This window comes from Plasmodium brasilianum, assembly GCF_023973825.1.
Source record: "Plasmodium brasilianum strain Bolivian I chromosome Unknown PB_00_21, whole genome shotgun sequence".
In the NCBI taxonomy this organism is placed as follows: Eukaryota; Apicomplexa; class Aconoidasida; order Haemosporida; family Plasmodiidae; genus Plasmodium; species Plasmodium brasilianum.
The window spans coordinates 1-16,679 of NW_027122942.1; the positions used below are offsets into that span (position 1 = coordinate 1).

Sequence of the window (16,679 nt, forward strand, 5' to 3'; positions counted from 1 at the left end):
TATAATATCCTCATTAACAAGTATTTTTTTCGAATTATAATTAAAAATTTAAAAAAGTAAATAAATAGCTAAATTTATAACACAATTTTTAAATTACATAAATTAACATAATTATATTTGTATTATTTTAATGTATATGTAATCTAGTTTTTACAATAATGAAAAAGAATCTTATTTAGTTTCATTTAGTTTTTTGCACAATTTTCTTGCCTTAGTTTTTTACTAGTAATGTTACTACATAAAAAATATAATAACCTATTTTTAATATTTACAAAAATATAAATATAAATTATAAAATCAAAATAAAAAATAAATAAACTATATAATTTAATTCCTTTAAAAATTCAGCTATAAATAGGCCTTTTTATTTTTAGAAGAACTGCTTATTTCTAAATATTTTTTTGTTCTATTTTTTTAAACAGTATATATAATTTTTCCTATATTAATTATTTTTTTTTTTTTAAATAGGAATTCATATGCAAATAGTTTAATTTTGTTGTAAAATATTAAATATACTTCTTTTTAAGTATATATACAATATGTGAATTGTGCTATTATATAAATATATATATATTAATAAAGATTACATGCTTTCCATAAAATGATTTTTTATATTTAATACATACTAATAAAACTTGTCAAATAAAAGATAATATTAAATTTCAAAATATAATTATCATATTTACCCTAAATATACAGTTAAAAACTTACAAAAATATACATTTTGCATTTAAATGTTCAATTTGTATAGAATGTAATATAACGTTTACATGGTTAGAACTATAATTTATTTATGTATATCTATATTTTTTTTTGTTTTGAAGAAGAAAAATTGCTTACAGATTTCCTCTTTTTTATATTTTTAATATAAATTATTTGTTTAATGTTTCTAAAAAATGTAAATACTTAAATCAATACATACACTCTATAAATACATGCTAAACAACAAGACTAATTATATAATAATTTATAAATAGATGTATTATACATATGTCAAATAAGTTTTTTTAAAAAATTGCAAAATTTAAAATATAATTATGGTACTCGTAATATTTATATGACTAAGTCATAAGGTGGACTATTCTCAAAATTTGTCAATTAAGGGAATGAAGCTCTTCAATATAAATGAATCCTATATCCTGAAAAAACATTCTCGCGAGAAGTTTACACACGAGAATAAGTACATACGTACGATCAGTAACACTAATTAATCTAAAGTTTTTCTAAAATTACGGTAACATATATTTATCATATTTCATATTTTTTCTTTTTTTCACACGATAAGTTATTACAAATATACATGAAAATTCTCTTCTACAATCCATTTATTCTTTTACAACAAGAAATTGTTGATCTATTAATATCACATTTACAAATATGTATTTTTTTTTATATAATTTTACTCCATTTGAAAAATTAAGTTGCTTCAATAAAAAAGCATATAATATTTTTAAAATATCTATATAAAAAAAATGATCAATTAACTATTCATTATTCTGAGAATTATCAGACATATATGTGTGGAACGACATACAATATAGTACATCGTATCGAAAATAACTTTAACTTATAATTGTTCAAATATAAAAATCATACGAAATATAAAATACATATCTGTACATGTTAATATAACTGCGTTTTAAAAAAATATCAAAAAAAAAAAATACAGAATAAATTTTTTATAATAATAATATTGTAAAATAATATGATACAGCTGAGTACACTTCTAAGATAACTATAAAAAGTCCATATATAAAGATTAGTGCTAAATATTTTAGCGAAGTAAAAAAAACACCCTGAAATTAATTAATAATTCTTCTGTTGAAATATTTTATATCACTAAGAAAAAAGATATATTCTTTAAAAATATATTAATATTAATTAATAATATTAATATTATTACTCACGATTAACATACTTAGGAAGTACGATATTTATTATAGCAACTTCATCCATATAATAAAAGTAGGAACAATTAAATAAATAAATTGGTATAATACTATCACTAGGTACTGTGAAAAATAAAATTTTCTTTATGTCGTCTAATAATTAGTAGTAATAATAATAATAATATGTTATAAATTAATGTAGAATTAATACAAACATAATAATTTTTATAGCATGATAACTAAATAAATAGTTATGTTATAAAATGTGAGATCACGTTTTGAAATATCAGTTCTAAAGTTCTACAATTTGATATTAAATATATTACATGTAGAACGAATACATGTAATTCAATAAGATTAAACGATATTAATTATATATAAGAACAATATCACTTGTTTAGATTATTATTGTATGTATAAATATAATTTATTTCATTCTCACTACAATCACATATTAAACAAACTTTTTTTATGCAGTAATGAAACTTTATATTTATCAGTATAACTAAAAGAATCTATATAATATAAATATATATGTATTACGAGAATAATTTTTTTAATTTTATTTTCAAGATATTTCATTCTTTAAGGATGAATTCACTATCATAATATATAAATTATTATTAAATCTAATATGAAATAATATGCACTATAAATTTAATTGTGTATGTGCCTTTTTCTAATAATATATACCACAGTTCTTACTTTGGGCATTTATATATAATAAAAAAAAAAAAAAAAAATATATAATTTGTTATTTAAACAACTATATTTTTTTAAATACAATTACATTCAATTATACTTTTTTTTCGTTTTGTGTTACTATTTATTGTTGCAATATATATATTTATATTATGTTCAAAATTTACATTTAGAAAGAATCAATTTTAATATTATATATTTTATTTGTAATAAATATATAATATATATATTGTACTATAAAAACAGCTCCAATGAATCATATTAATTGTTATTAGTTTTGTATCATTTTTAAATAAATGTAATGTTTAATTTGCAGTATCACTCTATGTTTTTTATAATATATTAAAAAATAAGAAGTATATGAAAAAAAAAAAATAAAAATTTCACATATATAAAAAAAATTGTATATAAATAATATATATCATATAAACACAATATAAAACTCCTTAGTTTTTCTTTTTTTTTTGTTTCCTTCGCATTTTAATTTTATCATATATAATTCATTCCACGAGAATTTTGTTAACATAAATATAAAATATTTCTCTTGATTTCATAATTTTTTTTTTCAGAGGATCTTCATGTTTCATCAAATGTACAAAATTATTTAAAAAAAACCAAATAAATTTATTAAAAAGAAAAAAATAAAATCAAAATAATAATGCTCCCCTAAAATTACAAAAACGTGAAAAAAAAAAAGTAATATACAAAAGTAATATGAGTAAAATATTGAAATACAAAATGTATGTTATAAAATGATACTGTTTTATTTATTTGTTTTTATTTTTGATTATATCCATCCTAATTGTATAACTGCAATCTTCATAAAACAAAGCATAATAAAAGTATATATTTTATAGTTTTAATCTGATTTTTAGCACTATATTATTAGAATTATTGACATTATATAAGAATATACATCTTTTTCAAGGATTAAATGGAGCATACTGTTAAATACTTATACAGATCAAAAATGTATTATATTTTTTATTACATAAAGTAAAACTACGTATATATTATATAATTATATTGCGTAATCACAGTTTTCATTAATATAAATTATACTTAAAATGAATAGTATATATATACAAGCATAAGTAATATATCATTATTTTGATATGAATATGTATATTCTTCTTTGTCCACTAATAATATATATCGAAAAATTTTTTAAAAAAGATTACAGGATAATTAGTATATAATCTCTAGAAAACTCTAATTATTCAACATCTAACAACAGCTTTAAACAAAATTGTTCTAAAAATTTTATTTACATACATAATAATGTAAACGTTACTAGTTAAATGTTATCCTCTATTATATCCTTAACGATGTATTTTATCTATGTATAGTATATATAATTTTTTTTTTTCAAAATAAGTACTATATTGTTGATTAATAATTATTATACAATTCTATGCCCCTAAAATATAATAAATCCTATTTTATTAATTTTATTTTAATATTATATCGTATTAACTCTTTTAAATGAAATACATAATTCATATTTTTAATGCTTCATTTAAAATGTATGCATAAGGGATAGAGAATGGTGAGAAATATGAAAATGAAAAAATATATGGATAAAATGTTTTTCAGTATCATTGTTTACGCAGAATATTTAATTTGTCATAATTACATTTAGTTAACATATTACACTTATAAATTGTTAGCTTGATTTACTTTTAATTTTTACGCTTTTTTATATACCATTAAACAGTTCAAGTTTTTACTTTTTATAGAGTGCCTGCTTTTTACTGCAATTCGCGTCAACATATATATCGTGATTATGATTTACCTAAGAAGATAAGAATATTTTACTTTTTTTTACGGTATTATATATTTTAAATTTTTATATGTGAATAAAAGAATTATATATAATATTATGATCAAGAATTATGAGTTTATATTAGTGGAATAAAAAATGGAAATGGAAAGTAAAACAGAATATTCCAAAATTTATAAAACTGCATGAGGAGGAACGGATAGAAATGTTTTCCTTCAATGATAATATTTCTTTTTTTTTTTTTTTTTTTAATAAACATAGGAAATAACTATTATGCTTTATTTATGCATATTCTTCACTTTGCTATTTTATATGGACATAATTATTGTATGATACCCTATTTCACAAATTGCAGCTTAGGGATATCAATATAGAATAATTATATGTTCCTACTATTTGTTGAATAGTTCCTATTATTAGTATGAATATGTTAAATATTTACTTGGAATATAAAACTTAATACTACAATGGCTATTTGAAGCCTATTCTTTTTTTATATTAAATAACAGAATTGGAGTATATAAAATTTATTAAAGGTGGTCCCTTGCAATATGTACATGAGTAATTCCTCTCAGTTCTATCCATTGTGACTATAGCAATAAATTCATATTGTCAATGTATTTCGATACTGTTTTACGCTTATTGCTTTAACATTTCAACATGTTAATATTTCTTATATTTTATACTAATTAGAGAAGGCGTAAGTAGAACATATATTTATAGGGATTCGCATCATTAGTGAAATTCAAATAATTTTTAAAGAATTATTTTATTATTATCGACTACTCTAAAATGTTCTGTTAAATATATATAAGAAACACATTAGGTGTTAATGTTCATATAGTGCTATATCAAATGTATATATGTTCTACATTTATTTAAGTTATTCACTGCTTAGATGATAGAATAGTTAAGGAACGATATATATATATATATATATATGTATGTATATTAAAGCATTCAAAATGAAAGCTATATAATAGGTATATACAAACTGAATACTTTAAATATATTTTTTATTTATTCAAATATTATTAATTAATTTTGGATTAAATATTGGAAAGCATATTTTTTATATACTGCTAAGTACTGTGCTATTCTTTTGATACTTCACTAATAGTAGCATTAAATACGTTGAATATTTCATGCAATTTGCCATGATTATCCAATTAGCAACAATAAAAGCCTTATTTTGTTAATAATATGTGTTAGTTTTTTTATTGTATAAGGAGTATCCTTATTTTTTTTTAAATTAATTTTTGGATTGAGTTATTTCTTTACCTTTTTTTAGTGAATGTAATGTATATATTTTAGCATCGTCTAAATAAACGTATTAGAGTATTCTAATTATGCGAATGATTAAAGAAATATTAGTTAATCATTTTTCAAGTGTGCTGATTTCTCTATTTATCCTTATATACAGAATTTTTCATTCGAGTGTTGCATACACAAAAAATTAGTTAATTAATAAGCATAATGTGATATATTCCCTGGACTGTTTATCATTTTGCTTGTACAATATTCTATAGAATTTTAAATTTAGGATAATAGTATATACATATATATGCATTTTAAATTAATACTTTTTTGTGGATACATATTTTACAAGATATGTATGGATGTCTATTGTGCCCTTTGTATTCCCTCTATGGTATTAATAAGGAAAATACGTTATATATATTATTAGTGATATTCTAAAATTTTAAAAGTTAATAAACTAATAAATTTAACACTTTTGTGATAATTTATATGTTTTATGATTATATATAATGTAATAGTACGAGTCTTTTTATCATCATATCTATTATGTATTTACAAAATGTTATTACTCCGATTAAACTTTGAAAAAATATTTCTTAAACCTCTAACGAACTACTAAAAATTTCGCAATAGGTGAAAAGGTGAACTAAAATAATATAAACAAAAAAATATTTAATAAAAATAATAATTTAATATCTATCTATATTTTCTCTTTAAACCATTAAAAAAAAAATAAATGTTTGTTAAAAGGACGTTTATATAAATAAGTTCTATAACACATTATTAATAAACTTATTTATATAATAAATATTAAATATTTCCTTATATAATATATATGTATCAATACAACAATATACATTCACATTTAATTGGTAAACGAAAAATGTAATACATCTTTTTTTAATGTAAATCTAATTAAACATTTATTTAAATATATCAACAAATAACCATTTTAAATTAGAAAGAGATCAAATATAAAGAAATCTTATTATAGTTAAAATATAAATTAACACAAAATGTTGATAAAATTGTATAAATTGTCTTTTTATATAGTAATAATAACGTACAAAAACATATACTTATACGAATTTACTAGAATACATTAATATACACTAAGCCATTATTTACATTAAAGCTCAAACTATAATTTAAACTACAAATAGAAATATACTAAAATATTCTAATTCACAAAAAAACTAAGTATTTTTTTAACTTGTTCATCAAAAATTCCCTTATCTGTATGTTCATATACAAGAATTAAGCAATTATTGATATGTTTATTATATATATTTATATATATTGTAATTATTAGTTCACATTGATTATTTTATTACAGAAAAAAGTATGTAACTCATTATTAATTTTATCTTTGTCTGAACTTTATTCTTTCATATTTTTTAACTTTTTTATGATAATAAACAACCCTTGATATAAGTGTTATACCTAATATTAAAAACGGTAAGCCATATGTTAGGATTCTAAATAATCTTAATAATACATGCAATTCACTAATATTTTCAGACGTTTCTCCAATGGATCTCCAAAAACCTTCTGCTTCTTTCAGCGACTTATATACTGCATTCAACCACCTACCATTTTTTCCCCATTCTTTCAAAGCGTTCGAAAATCCTATTGCATCCCACAACCCTTTTCCATCTACCAAACCCCACGATAAATCTACTATGGGCAGTAATGATAACAAAAAGAACATTAATAAAGGTAAAACAAATAGTAGTACGCATTTTTTACGTATTATTTTTTTGTACAACTTATTACTAATTATCTTGTTGTTTTTAAGAAAATCCATAAAATCCATTTCTTTGAATATTTTTTTTTCAAAGTGGGAATAATTTTTTGTTTCAAACATACAATTGTTTTTTTTCATATATGATTTACAGTTTCCTTTAAATTCTGATGGACTCCCATTTGAATGTTTCTTTTTTTCAGTATACCCTTCCATATTATTAGATATATCTTTTTTTTTATTCATTTCATTATTTGTCATTTCCTCTTTTAAACCTAAGACATTTGAATATTTATCCTGTTTATATTTTGCTAGTAATCGATAATTTCTGGTTTCTGATTTTCTATCAAGTTCGAAGTGCTCATTCATAGACTTGCTAATCGGCCTCTAAAATAAAAGAGAAATGCAAATATTTACCATTTATTAGAACCTAAAATCTAATAAATAAAAAAAACTATTAATAAATATAGAACACTAAAAATAAAAACAATACAAATATCCTTAAATAATATTATCATACTACATCACTGTTAATATGACAGATCCTTGTTAAAAAGATAAACACAACAATTTTAATAAGTACTATTATCTTAATTGTTCGTTGCAAGATATACATTATTATTATTTATTTTATATATTAAAGAAAAAAACAATAATATTATAATATATTTGCAAATATAAAGTATGCTGTATTTGTTGAAAACACTTTTTTTTAATGCTACGTGAATACTTAATCAAATATGTATAACTATAATGAATATTATGTTTACAAAAAGAAATAATCGAAACATTGTTCTATAAAATTTTTATGTTAAAGTTATTAAAAATAAAAATAAATGTACATTTATATAAAATAACTCTAATATATTCACAATAATTCAGAATATATTATTTAATTATTGAACTTGATACATCGATTAAATACTTTTTTATTTAATCCTTTTCACTATAAATTAAAAAGAAAAATATATGTTCCGTTAATATTTATAATTATTGAGCTTATACAGAATATATAGTAGGATAGAATGTATATATAATACATTTCTCTAGATATTACAATAATAAATATGAGTTTTAAGAATGTTATCCTATTAATAAGTCGAATTTTATAAACATTATATTTTAGAAGAACGTGTTATTATTATTAAAAATATTAATAATATAATTAAAAAAATTGTTGTAATAGATGAAAAAACAACATTATACGTTATATCTATTACAACATATTATTTAGTTACTACCTAATCTCAAACAGTATTTTATAGAATATAAGATATACAAAAAAATAAAATTAATTATACTCTATCTAATCTACGAAGAAATAAATATTTTAACGTAAAATAATGACTGATTTTTTTATTGTTTTATAACAATTTATGAAAATTATTGTTTTTTATTAAGTTTAAATTAAATAATTTTTTGGAAATAAAGTATTCTTAAATTTTTGAAATAATTTTTTTTTTTTTTTTTTAAATATAAATATTTAAAAGTAATACAATAAAATAAAATAAATATATATAAAAGAACTTAATAAAATTTTTTTCATCAGGTTGCTGTACTTTTTTATTCATCTTTATCTATGTGTTATACCAAAATATCTAGATTCAATTATATATCAGCGGAAAATAGTAATACATAAGCTATCTTATATCGTAAGTAATACATTTATAAATATACATATCTATAATAACCAAAAAACTTCTAATATTAACGTTTGGGTAGTATTTGAATTTACATAATAGTACTTTTAAAAAAATTATGGTTATATCATGTGAAATACTCAAATATAAATTGCACAAAAAATCATATATACTATCCTTATATAATTAAGCTTTTTATTCAAAATATATCTTAATATTTTAATTAAAATATAATGCAGCTTACAGTTTTAATAGAAGCATAATTATTTTTTTATTAACTAGAACATATATATAACTTAGATTTTCCTTTACTAAATGTTAAATTATTAAAAAATATACTAAAAATATCTAATAAATTTCCTAGTCATTAACGTAAAATTCTTATATTCTTGTACATATTTAAGAAACTACGTATTCTGCTGTAAAAAAATGTATAGAAAAAAAAATTGCAGAGTACTACAAATATATCAATAATTATCTATATATAATAATATTAAGAAAAAAATTTATTTACCTTAAAATTTATTTACATATTGTTTAATGATTAATTAAATTTTATTATATCTATATAATTTACTTTTATAAAGTACTTATTGTTTATAACAGAGAAAAAAAAAAAAAATTTCTATGAAATGCACGAACACCTGATTAATATTCATTCAAAAAAAATTCTCTAACAACTAACATAAACAAAAAAATACAATATCTTTTTATTAAGAAATTTTTTTATTATAGTTCAAAGTATTCATAAAATCGAAACATTCATTAAAAATATTTTTATATTCAATCAGATTTGAAACACACCACTCATAATAATTTATTTCCAAAGAATATTTGTTATTATTTCTATAAAACATACATACAGACAAAAAATATAAAGAGAGACTTAATTTTATTAAATAAAAAATAACTATGTACATTTAAATTAAAATTATTTTATAATAAATTTCTGTCTATGTTATTCTTTAAATAGTCATTTATAACCATAATAAAACTAAAAAAAATCTAATATTGTTATAAACATAAATTGTCTAATTAACAAAGAAGATTTGTATTAATTGCAATTTTGTATAACAAATTAAATAAGTTCATATATTTTATGATAAAAATTTACATAAAGATTTACATACATATAGTTTTCTCAAAAATAGCTCTTACATTTGTCACGAATATTTATCTATACGTATTTATTATTACAATAAAACAAAAAATACATACATATATATATATATATATATATATATATATAATAATTGAAAATCATAAATTACCCTATAAGAATATAGTATATTATTAAAACAAAAATATAACTATACGAACTGTAATAAATATTTAATATATATTTTTATACTTTTCCGTGTAAATACATATGTGTAAATTATATATGATGTATAATATAACTTATATTCATGTAAGACGGAATTTTTTTACGAAAATAATATCATTAAAATAATGCAGTATATTAGTAGTTACATAAAAAATATGTTTTCTTTAATTGATGTATTTATTACAACTAGACTTTATATTCATTTCCTCGATTATCATTTACATATTTGAATAATTTTATTAGGATATAAGTAACTGTAGATATAATTATAATAGATGATGATAATCCAAGTATACGCCCATTATTCTACATTAATAACAATAACATATTTTCAGTTATAAACCCAGAATCCTTACAGGCCGAAATAATATATCCAAATTAAGTAATAAAATCGATAATAGAAATACCATTAAAAAAATTTATATAGATAAAACGAATATCAAAGATGTACTAGTGCATGATGAATGATTTAGAACTTTTTTCTGGGTATATTTTGTATATCTCCTTTATTTATATATAAGACTAAATTCTCTATATAATATATTTTCAAAGAAATAATCTACCTCCGCAAAATGGATTGCATATAATTAATTTGAATTACTTAATTAAACATTTGGTTGATATTATTGTATTATCTTTATTCATAGATTCTTATTTTCTATCAAATTTTGATTCATATTTATAGTCCTCATTTTTTGAATCATAATATCCATTTAAAACAATATATCTTTTATTTCTGAACTGTTTTTCTACTTCTCATCCTCTGACAATAAAATATCAGTTTACGAATATATTCTTCTATGTACATTACTAATATTGCCTAAAGATTTATTACACAACAATAAAATAATATATTTTAATTATTTACGATATAATATACTTATTTACTTATTATGATGCTATTATTATTATTATTATATATATATAATATGAAGCAACTAAGAATATTAAGCAAATTTTCCTGAGTGATATTATTTTACCACATTATAGTAATTAGTATATCATCAACTATATAAAAGAAATATAGGAGTTTTAACTGAAATAAAAATCTTCATTTTTCGATTAATGTTGCAATTATTTAATTTTATATTTCCTTTATGATAGTAATAAATTCACCAAATTTTCATAAGTACTAATAAAAATATTATGTCATTTAAGTTATAGATTTTTTTTTTTCAATTCAAAAAAGTAATTAAATTCAGAAATTAAGTACAAATATAATCTTTAAAAAAGAAAAGATTATCTTAAAATTGTTTTAATAAATATTTGGAATAATAATATTTGTAGAATATGTAACATTTATTGCAATTAGTTTTTGTGTAGTAAATATTATTAAAAAAAACTTGAAATATGTATACGTTTATGTATATTTCCCTATAGAACAACTAAAAAATTTTGTTATTTTTACCTTTTATGAATAAAAAAAAATTCATATGTTGATTTTATATATTTTTATTTTATATTTAAATTAAAAAAAATATATGTACAATGAATTTGTACAATGACTTATATATTAGTAATATTACTATTAATTCTTTTTTTATTTTCCAATAAAAAAAATAGCTTTGATTACTTACTATAATTTTTAAACATTTAATAATTAATGAACTTAGACAATTATAAGAAATTTAATACTAATTAGAGAAAGCGAAAAAAAAAAAATAATAAGATAGAATTTTTCGTTGTTCCAAATATTATAAGTTAAACGTAAAATATCCTTCTGATATGCAAGAAATACTTGCACTATTATATTAATTTTATAATTTTTGAATTGAAAATACTTATAAAATTTTTATATATTTAAAGGGTAAATCCAAATTAGTGGTTTTATAATTTTATACTTAATAATTATAAATAGAATCTAATAATTACTATATAATTTATATAAATATATTTTATTTATTATTACTAAAAGTGAATATTTTAAAACTAAGAGTTCATTTATTTTCGTTATTTTCTATTTTTTTTTTTTTTCCAAAAATAAAAAAATTTATATCTTCGACAAAATATGCATATTTAAAAGAAAAAAAAATATATAAAAGTAAACATTGTATACAAGCACCTTTAATAATTATGATAATTTAAGAAAATTTTAAATAAAATTACCTACGATATAAGATATTATCGTTACGAAATGTTAAGTATAATATATTATAATTTAAAAAAATATTCGATATATAGTTTTTTTTCTTGAAAATTCTATAAATGAAAGAAACATTCGTTTATATTTTATTTATATGTAAATTATTACTACACAAAATAATATATTGTATTAAAAAAATGATACAAATCTAAATAAAATAAATTAGATTTTTATGAAATAAACATAAAAAACCAAAAATATTACATATTAAATATGTTGTTTTATTAGGCAATAGTAAATTCTTATTAATATGACAAATTATATTACTGTTCTAAAAAATAAATTATAAATTAAAATAAAAATCATATCATATTGTTAATTATGCCATGTGATTCATACTATCCTGTGGCAATGACCTTAAAATAAGATAATTATTCTTTTATTTTATGCTTTTATATACATGTCGTATATATATTTATATATATTATAAATATAATGTATTTGGAAGCATAATCGGTTCATAACCATAACATATTCCATTATTTCACTTACTCTTAATTTTCGAATATTAAAAATTTCCATTTCTACAAAAAAATATAAAAGCGTATTTTAATTAATAGTGCTTTATATTATGAGAAATACATAATGATACGAATTATTTATAAATAAAACTTTTTATCTAATAAAAGAATTCTGTATACTCATGTAATTAATTGAGATGTTTATTTTTCGCAAAATTTATTTTTTTCTATATATTTTTTTTTATTCTTATATCCAATAAAAATATTCTCGGCATTTTAAATTAATTACTCATATTTATGCAAATATACGTATCATATATAAATAATTTAATCTTATTCTCGATATATTCAAGTTGTTACTAAATAAATATATATATCATAAATGATTATTATTATTAAATGCATACATATATATATAAAACATCATTTACGCATTTTAAAAGAATACTATATAAAACAAATAGGAAGATAATATATCAGAATATATTAAAATTTTATAATTTTATAATTCACATTAATCATATTATTGTATATCAAAACATTTAAGTATATCTTGGTGATTTTAGAATGGTTACATATTTTCTGAATATACATCTACGGTGTATTATTCGCAAAAGTACTATATATTGTTTTAAATTATGTAATAAATAACTCTTTGCTGAAATATATTATGCATAAAAATAAAGCTAACTCTTCTTTTTGATGACATCCTATTTTAATGTTCTAGTAAAGTTATGTAAATGTTACATGGCATATACTAGCAAAAATTAAAACTTTATAAAGTGTCTTTTTGAAACAAAGAAACAAGATTAATAATATCAAAAGTGATTCAGCAAGTAATATTTGTAAGTCGCATAAATGTATTTTATTATAAATATTTTAATTAAATTTTGGTCTTTTTTATTTTCATCTTTATAGCACGGTATATTCAATGCACAATTCTAAAAATATATTTGCTGAAGGATTTTAAAGTATAACTTATATTTTCAGTAATAAATCTATTCCGATTTACAACCCTTAATTTGTGTTTTAATTTTTTATATTTTTATTTAAGTTTTTCCTTATATCTTTTAATTTAATTAGTCCTTCTATATTCTTTAAATTATTGTTTAATATAATCTTTTCTAATGTAGGTTTATTTTTCCTATTTATTTTTTTTTTCCTTTTATCGTGTTCTCTATTTCCATATTAAACATATTCAAATGTCTGCTTTTTCAAAATTTCATTTTTTGCTTCATTTTCCCTCATGTATTTTTCTATTAATATAATATTTTTGTAATCTATTGAAAAGTTCCTATTGTTCCCCTGGTTTATAGTTTTTCTAATCTGGAAATAAAAATAAGACATAAAAATATATTTTATAAATTCATAATGTGTTTTACCTCATAATAAGAAAATTCTGCTTACAAAAATTAAACAAAAAAAAGCAAAAAAAAAAACAAAAAATAATAAACAAAAAGAATAAAACAAAGTATGAATATTTCAATTATACTATATCATATTATTATTACAATGAAAACTTCATATACAATGGACAAATTAATAAACTTTTATGATGAGAAGGAACTTGATTTTTTTTTTTCGTGACATTTTTCCATATTACACATAAATTTAACATAAGAAAAACTGTTCATTATAATGATCATAATTCTATTTAATTAAAAGTCTTTATTTAAACTCTTCTAACACTTTAATCATATATTTTAGTTTATACATATTAATTATTTAACTATACATATATATATATATATATATATGTACACATTGTGTTTTAAATGATAATATAAAGAAGAAAAATACAATAATCATATAGTAATATTTCTTTATATTTTTACTTAATATCCGCTTAATATATTTTTAATATAATATATATAAATTAGTGTAGGAACCATCCAAAATTTACTAGAAATTTTATTTTTCTATAATACTTAATTTCTGCAATAAAAAAATTACCTTTATACATGAAAAATGAAAAATATAAATAAAAAAAAAATTTAGCTAAAATTAAAAAAAATATATTTTAAAAATTTTATTTTCATGTCTATTTTGTTTTGTTTTATTTTTTTTCAGAAATAAACCATGATTTTTGAAATACAAGAATATCACTATTTCTACTGATATTTGATGTAACTATAGTATAATGTTATAATTCCTCTACAAACAAAATGATTAATCCATCGAAATTATACAACTAAACAACATTTCCTACTTATTTCTGGTGTAAATACTACATGGAATACTCATATTTTTAAAAATTATTTAAATGAACTAAAAAAAAATTAAATTATTTAATACACGTATTAATCATTTCTATTTTATATATTTTAAATATCACACGATCATAATTAAAGTTTTCTTTTTAGGTTCTATTTTAGAAATAAAGTATAATTGTATCCATTTTATTATTTGCTTCTTTGTTTTATTTTATTTTATTTTTCTTCTTTATAAATAAAGAAATGCATGCACATACATAAAACTGTGAATTTTAGTTTTTTTTTAATATTAAACTAATTATTTTATAATTAACAAATATATAAACATAATAAAATAATGTAAAATGGAAAGCGTATGATAATTAAAAAATTAACAATGACACTTATTCTTTTTTTTTCTTTTTATTTACCACTATACAAAAATAAGTACTTTCTCTATAAATTTCTTTAATAAAAAGGAATTGACATTAATTTGTTATATATAATATCAAATATTTTATTTACATTTTTTTTATTAATTATATATGTGTATATATATATATATATATATAATATAAATATAAAGTAAAATGGGAAAAATTCTTTTAGTTTTTTTTTTTTATTGTGAACATGTCTTCAGCATCACATTACATATAATAGCACAATTCGAAATTTTATTTGTTCTTTTATTTTGAAGCCTTTTTAATTTTAACTTTATAAAATTTTATTTTAAAATTATTTTTATAAATTATAAATATTATTTTATATACGTTATAGTAAACATATATCAAAATCTAAAAACAAATAATAATAAATAAATAAAATATTTCATATAAATCCAATATAAAACTCTTTCATTATACTCTTTTCTTTTTTCTGTTAATTTTCATTTTATCTAATAAAAAATGATTATTCAAAGATTTTGTTGTAATACATTTAAAGAATATGGCACTTTACCAATATTTTTAAATGTAGTCTTCGAAATGATAAAATAAATATAATATATAGAGAAAACAAATAACCTTAGTGCATAAAAAAAAAAACAGCTTGAAATAAAAAAAAATAATGTACTCAAATAATACTAGTAAAATGTTAAAAATTAAAATGTATAATTTTAATAATCAAATTTTAATTTAATTGTTATTGTTTTTAATTTATCATATATTATTTATTATTGAAGCTTTTATAAAATAAGGTATAATAACCACTCAAATATTATTGTTTTAATATACATTTTTATAACTATATTATTGGAATTATTGATTTAAAATATAAATGTACCTTATCCTCATAAATTACATCAAGAATGAAGTTATTATAATAAATAAAATTTTCTTATATCTTATATAATATAAAAATATAATTATGTATATGTAAAATAATAATATTTTTTATCAACTAAGCATTTAATAATTATGCTATATCAAATTATATCAAAATATAATACTATATATAATATAAATGTAAATATAATATATTATAATATTGTTACTGCTATATATATTCCTTCTCTTTTTTAATTAATAATTTTTATAAAA

The 16,679-nt window shown here is 18.3% G+C and overlaps 1 protein-coding gene across 1 annotated transcript; it reads right to left on the minus strand.

Annotated features, from left to right (window-relative positions):
* Positions 1-6,997: 6,997 nt before the first annotated feature.
* Positions 6,998-7,994, minus strand: MKS88_000331 (fam-l protein; the record flags this gene model as incomplete). The annotated part of the gene is made up of 2 exons (XM_067219360.1): positions 6,998-7,765; positions 7,899-7,994. 2 exons carry the CDS (start codon positions 7,992-7,994, stop codon positions 6,998-7,000), a joined length of 864 nt encoding a protein of 287 aa, XP_067070303.1.
* Positions 7,995-16,679: the final 8,685 nt, after the last annotated feature.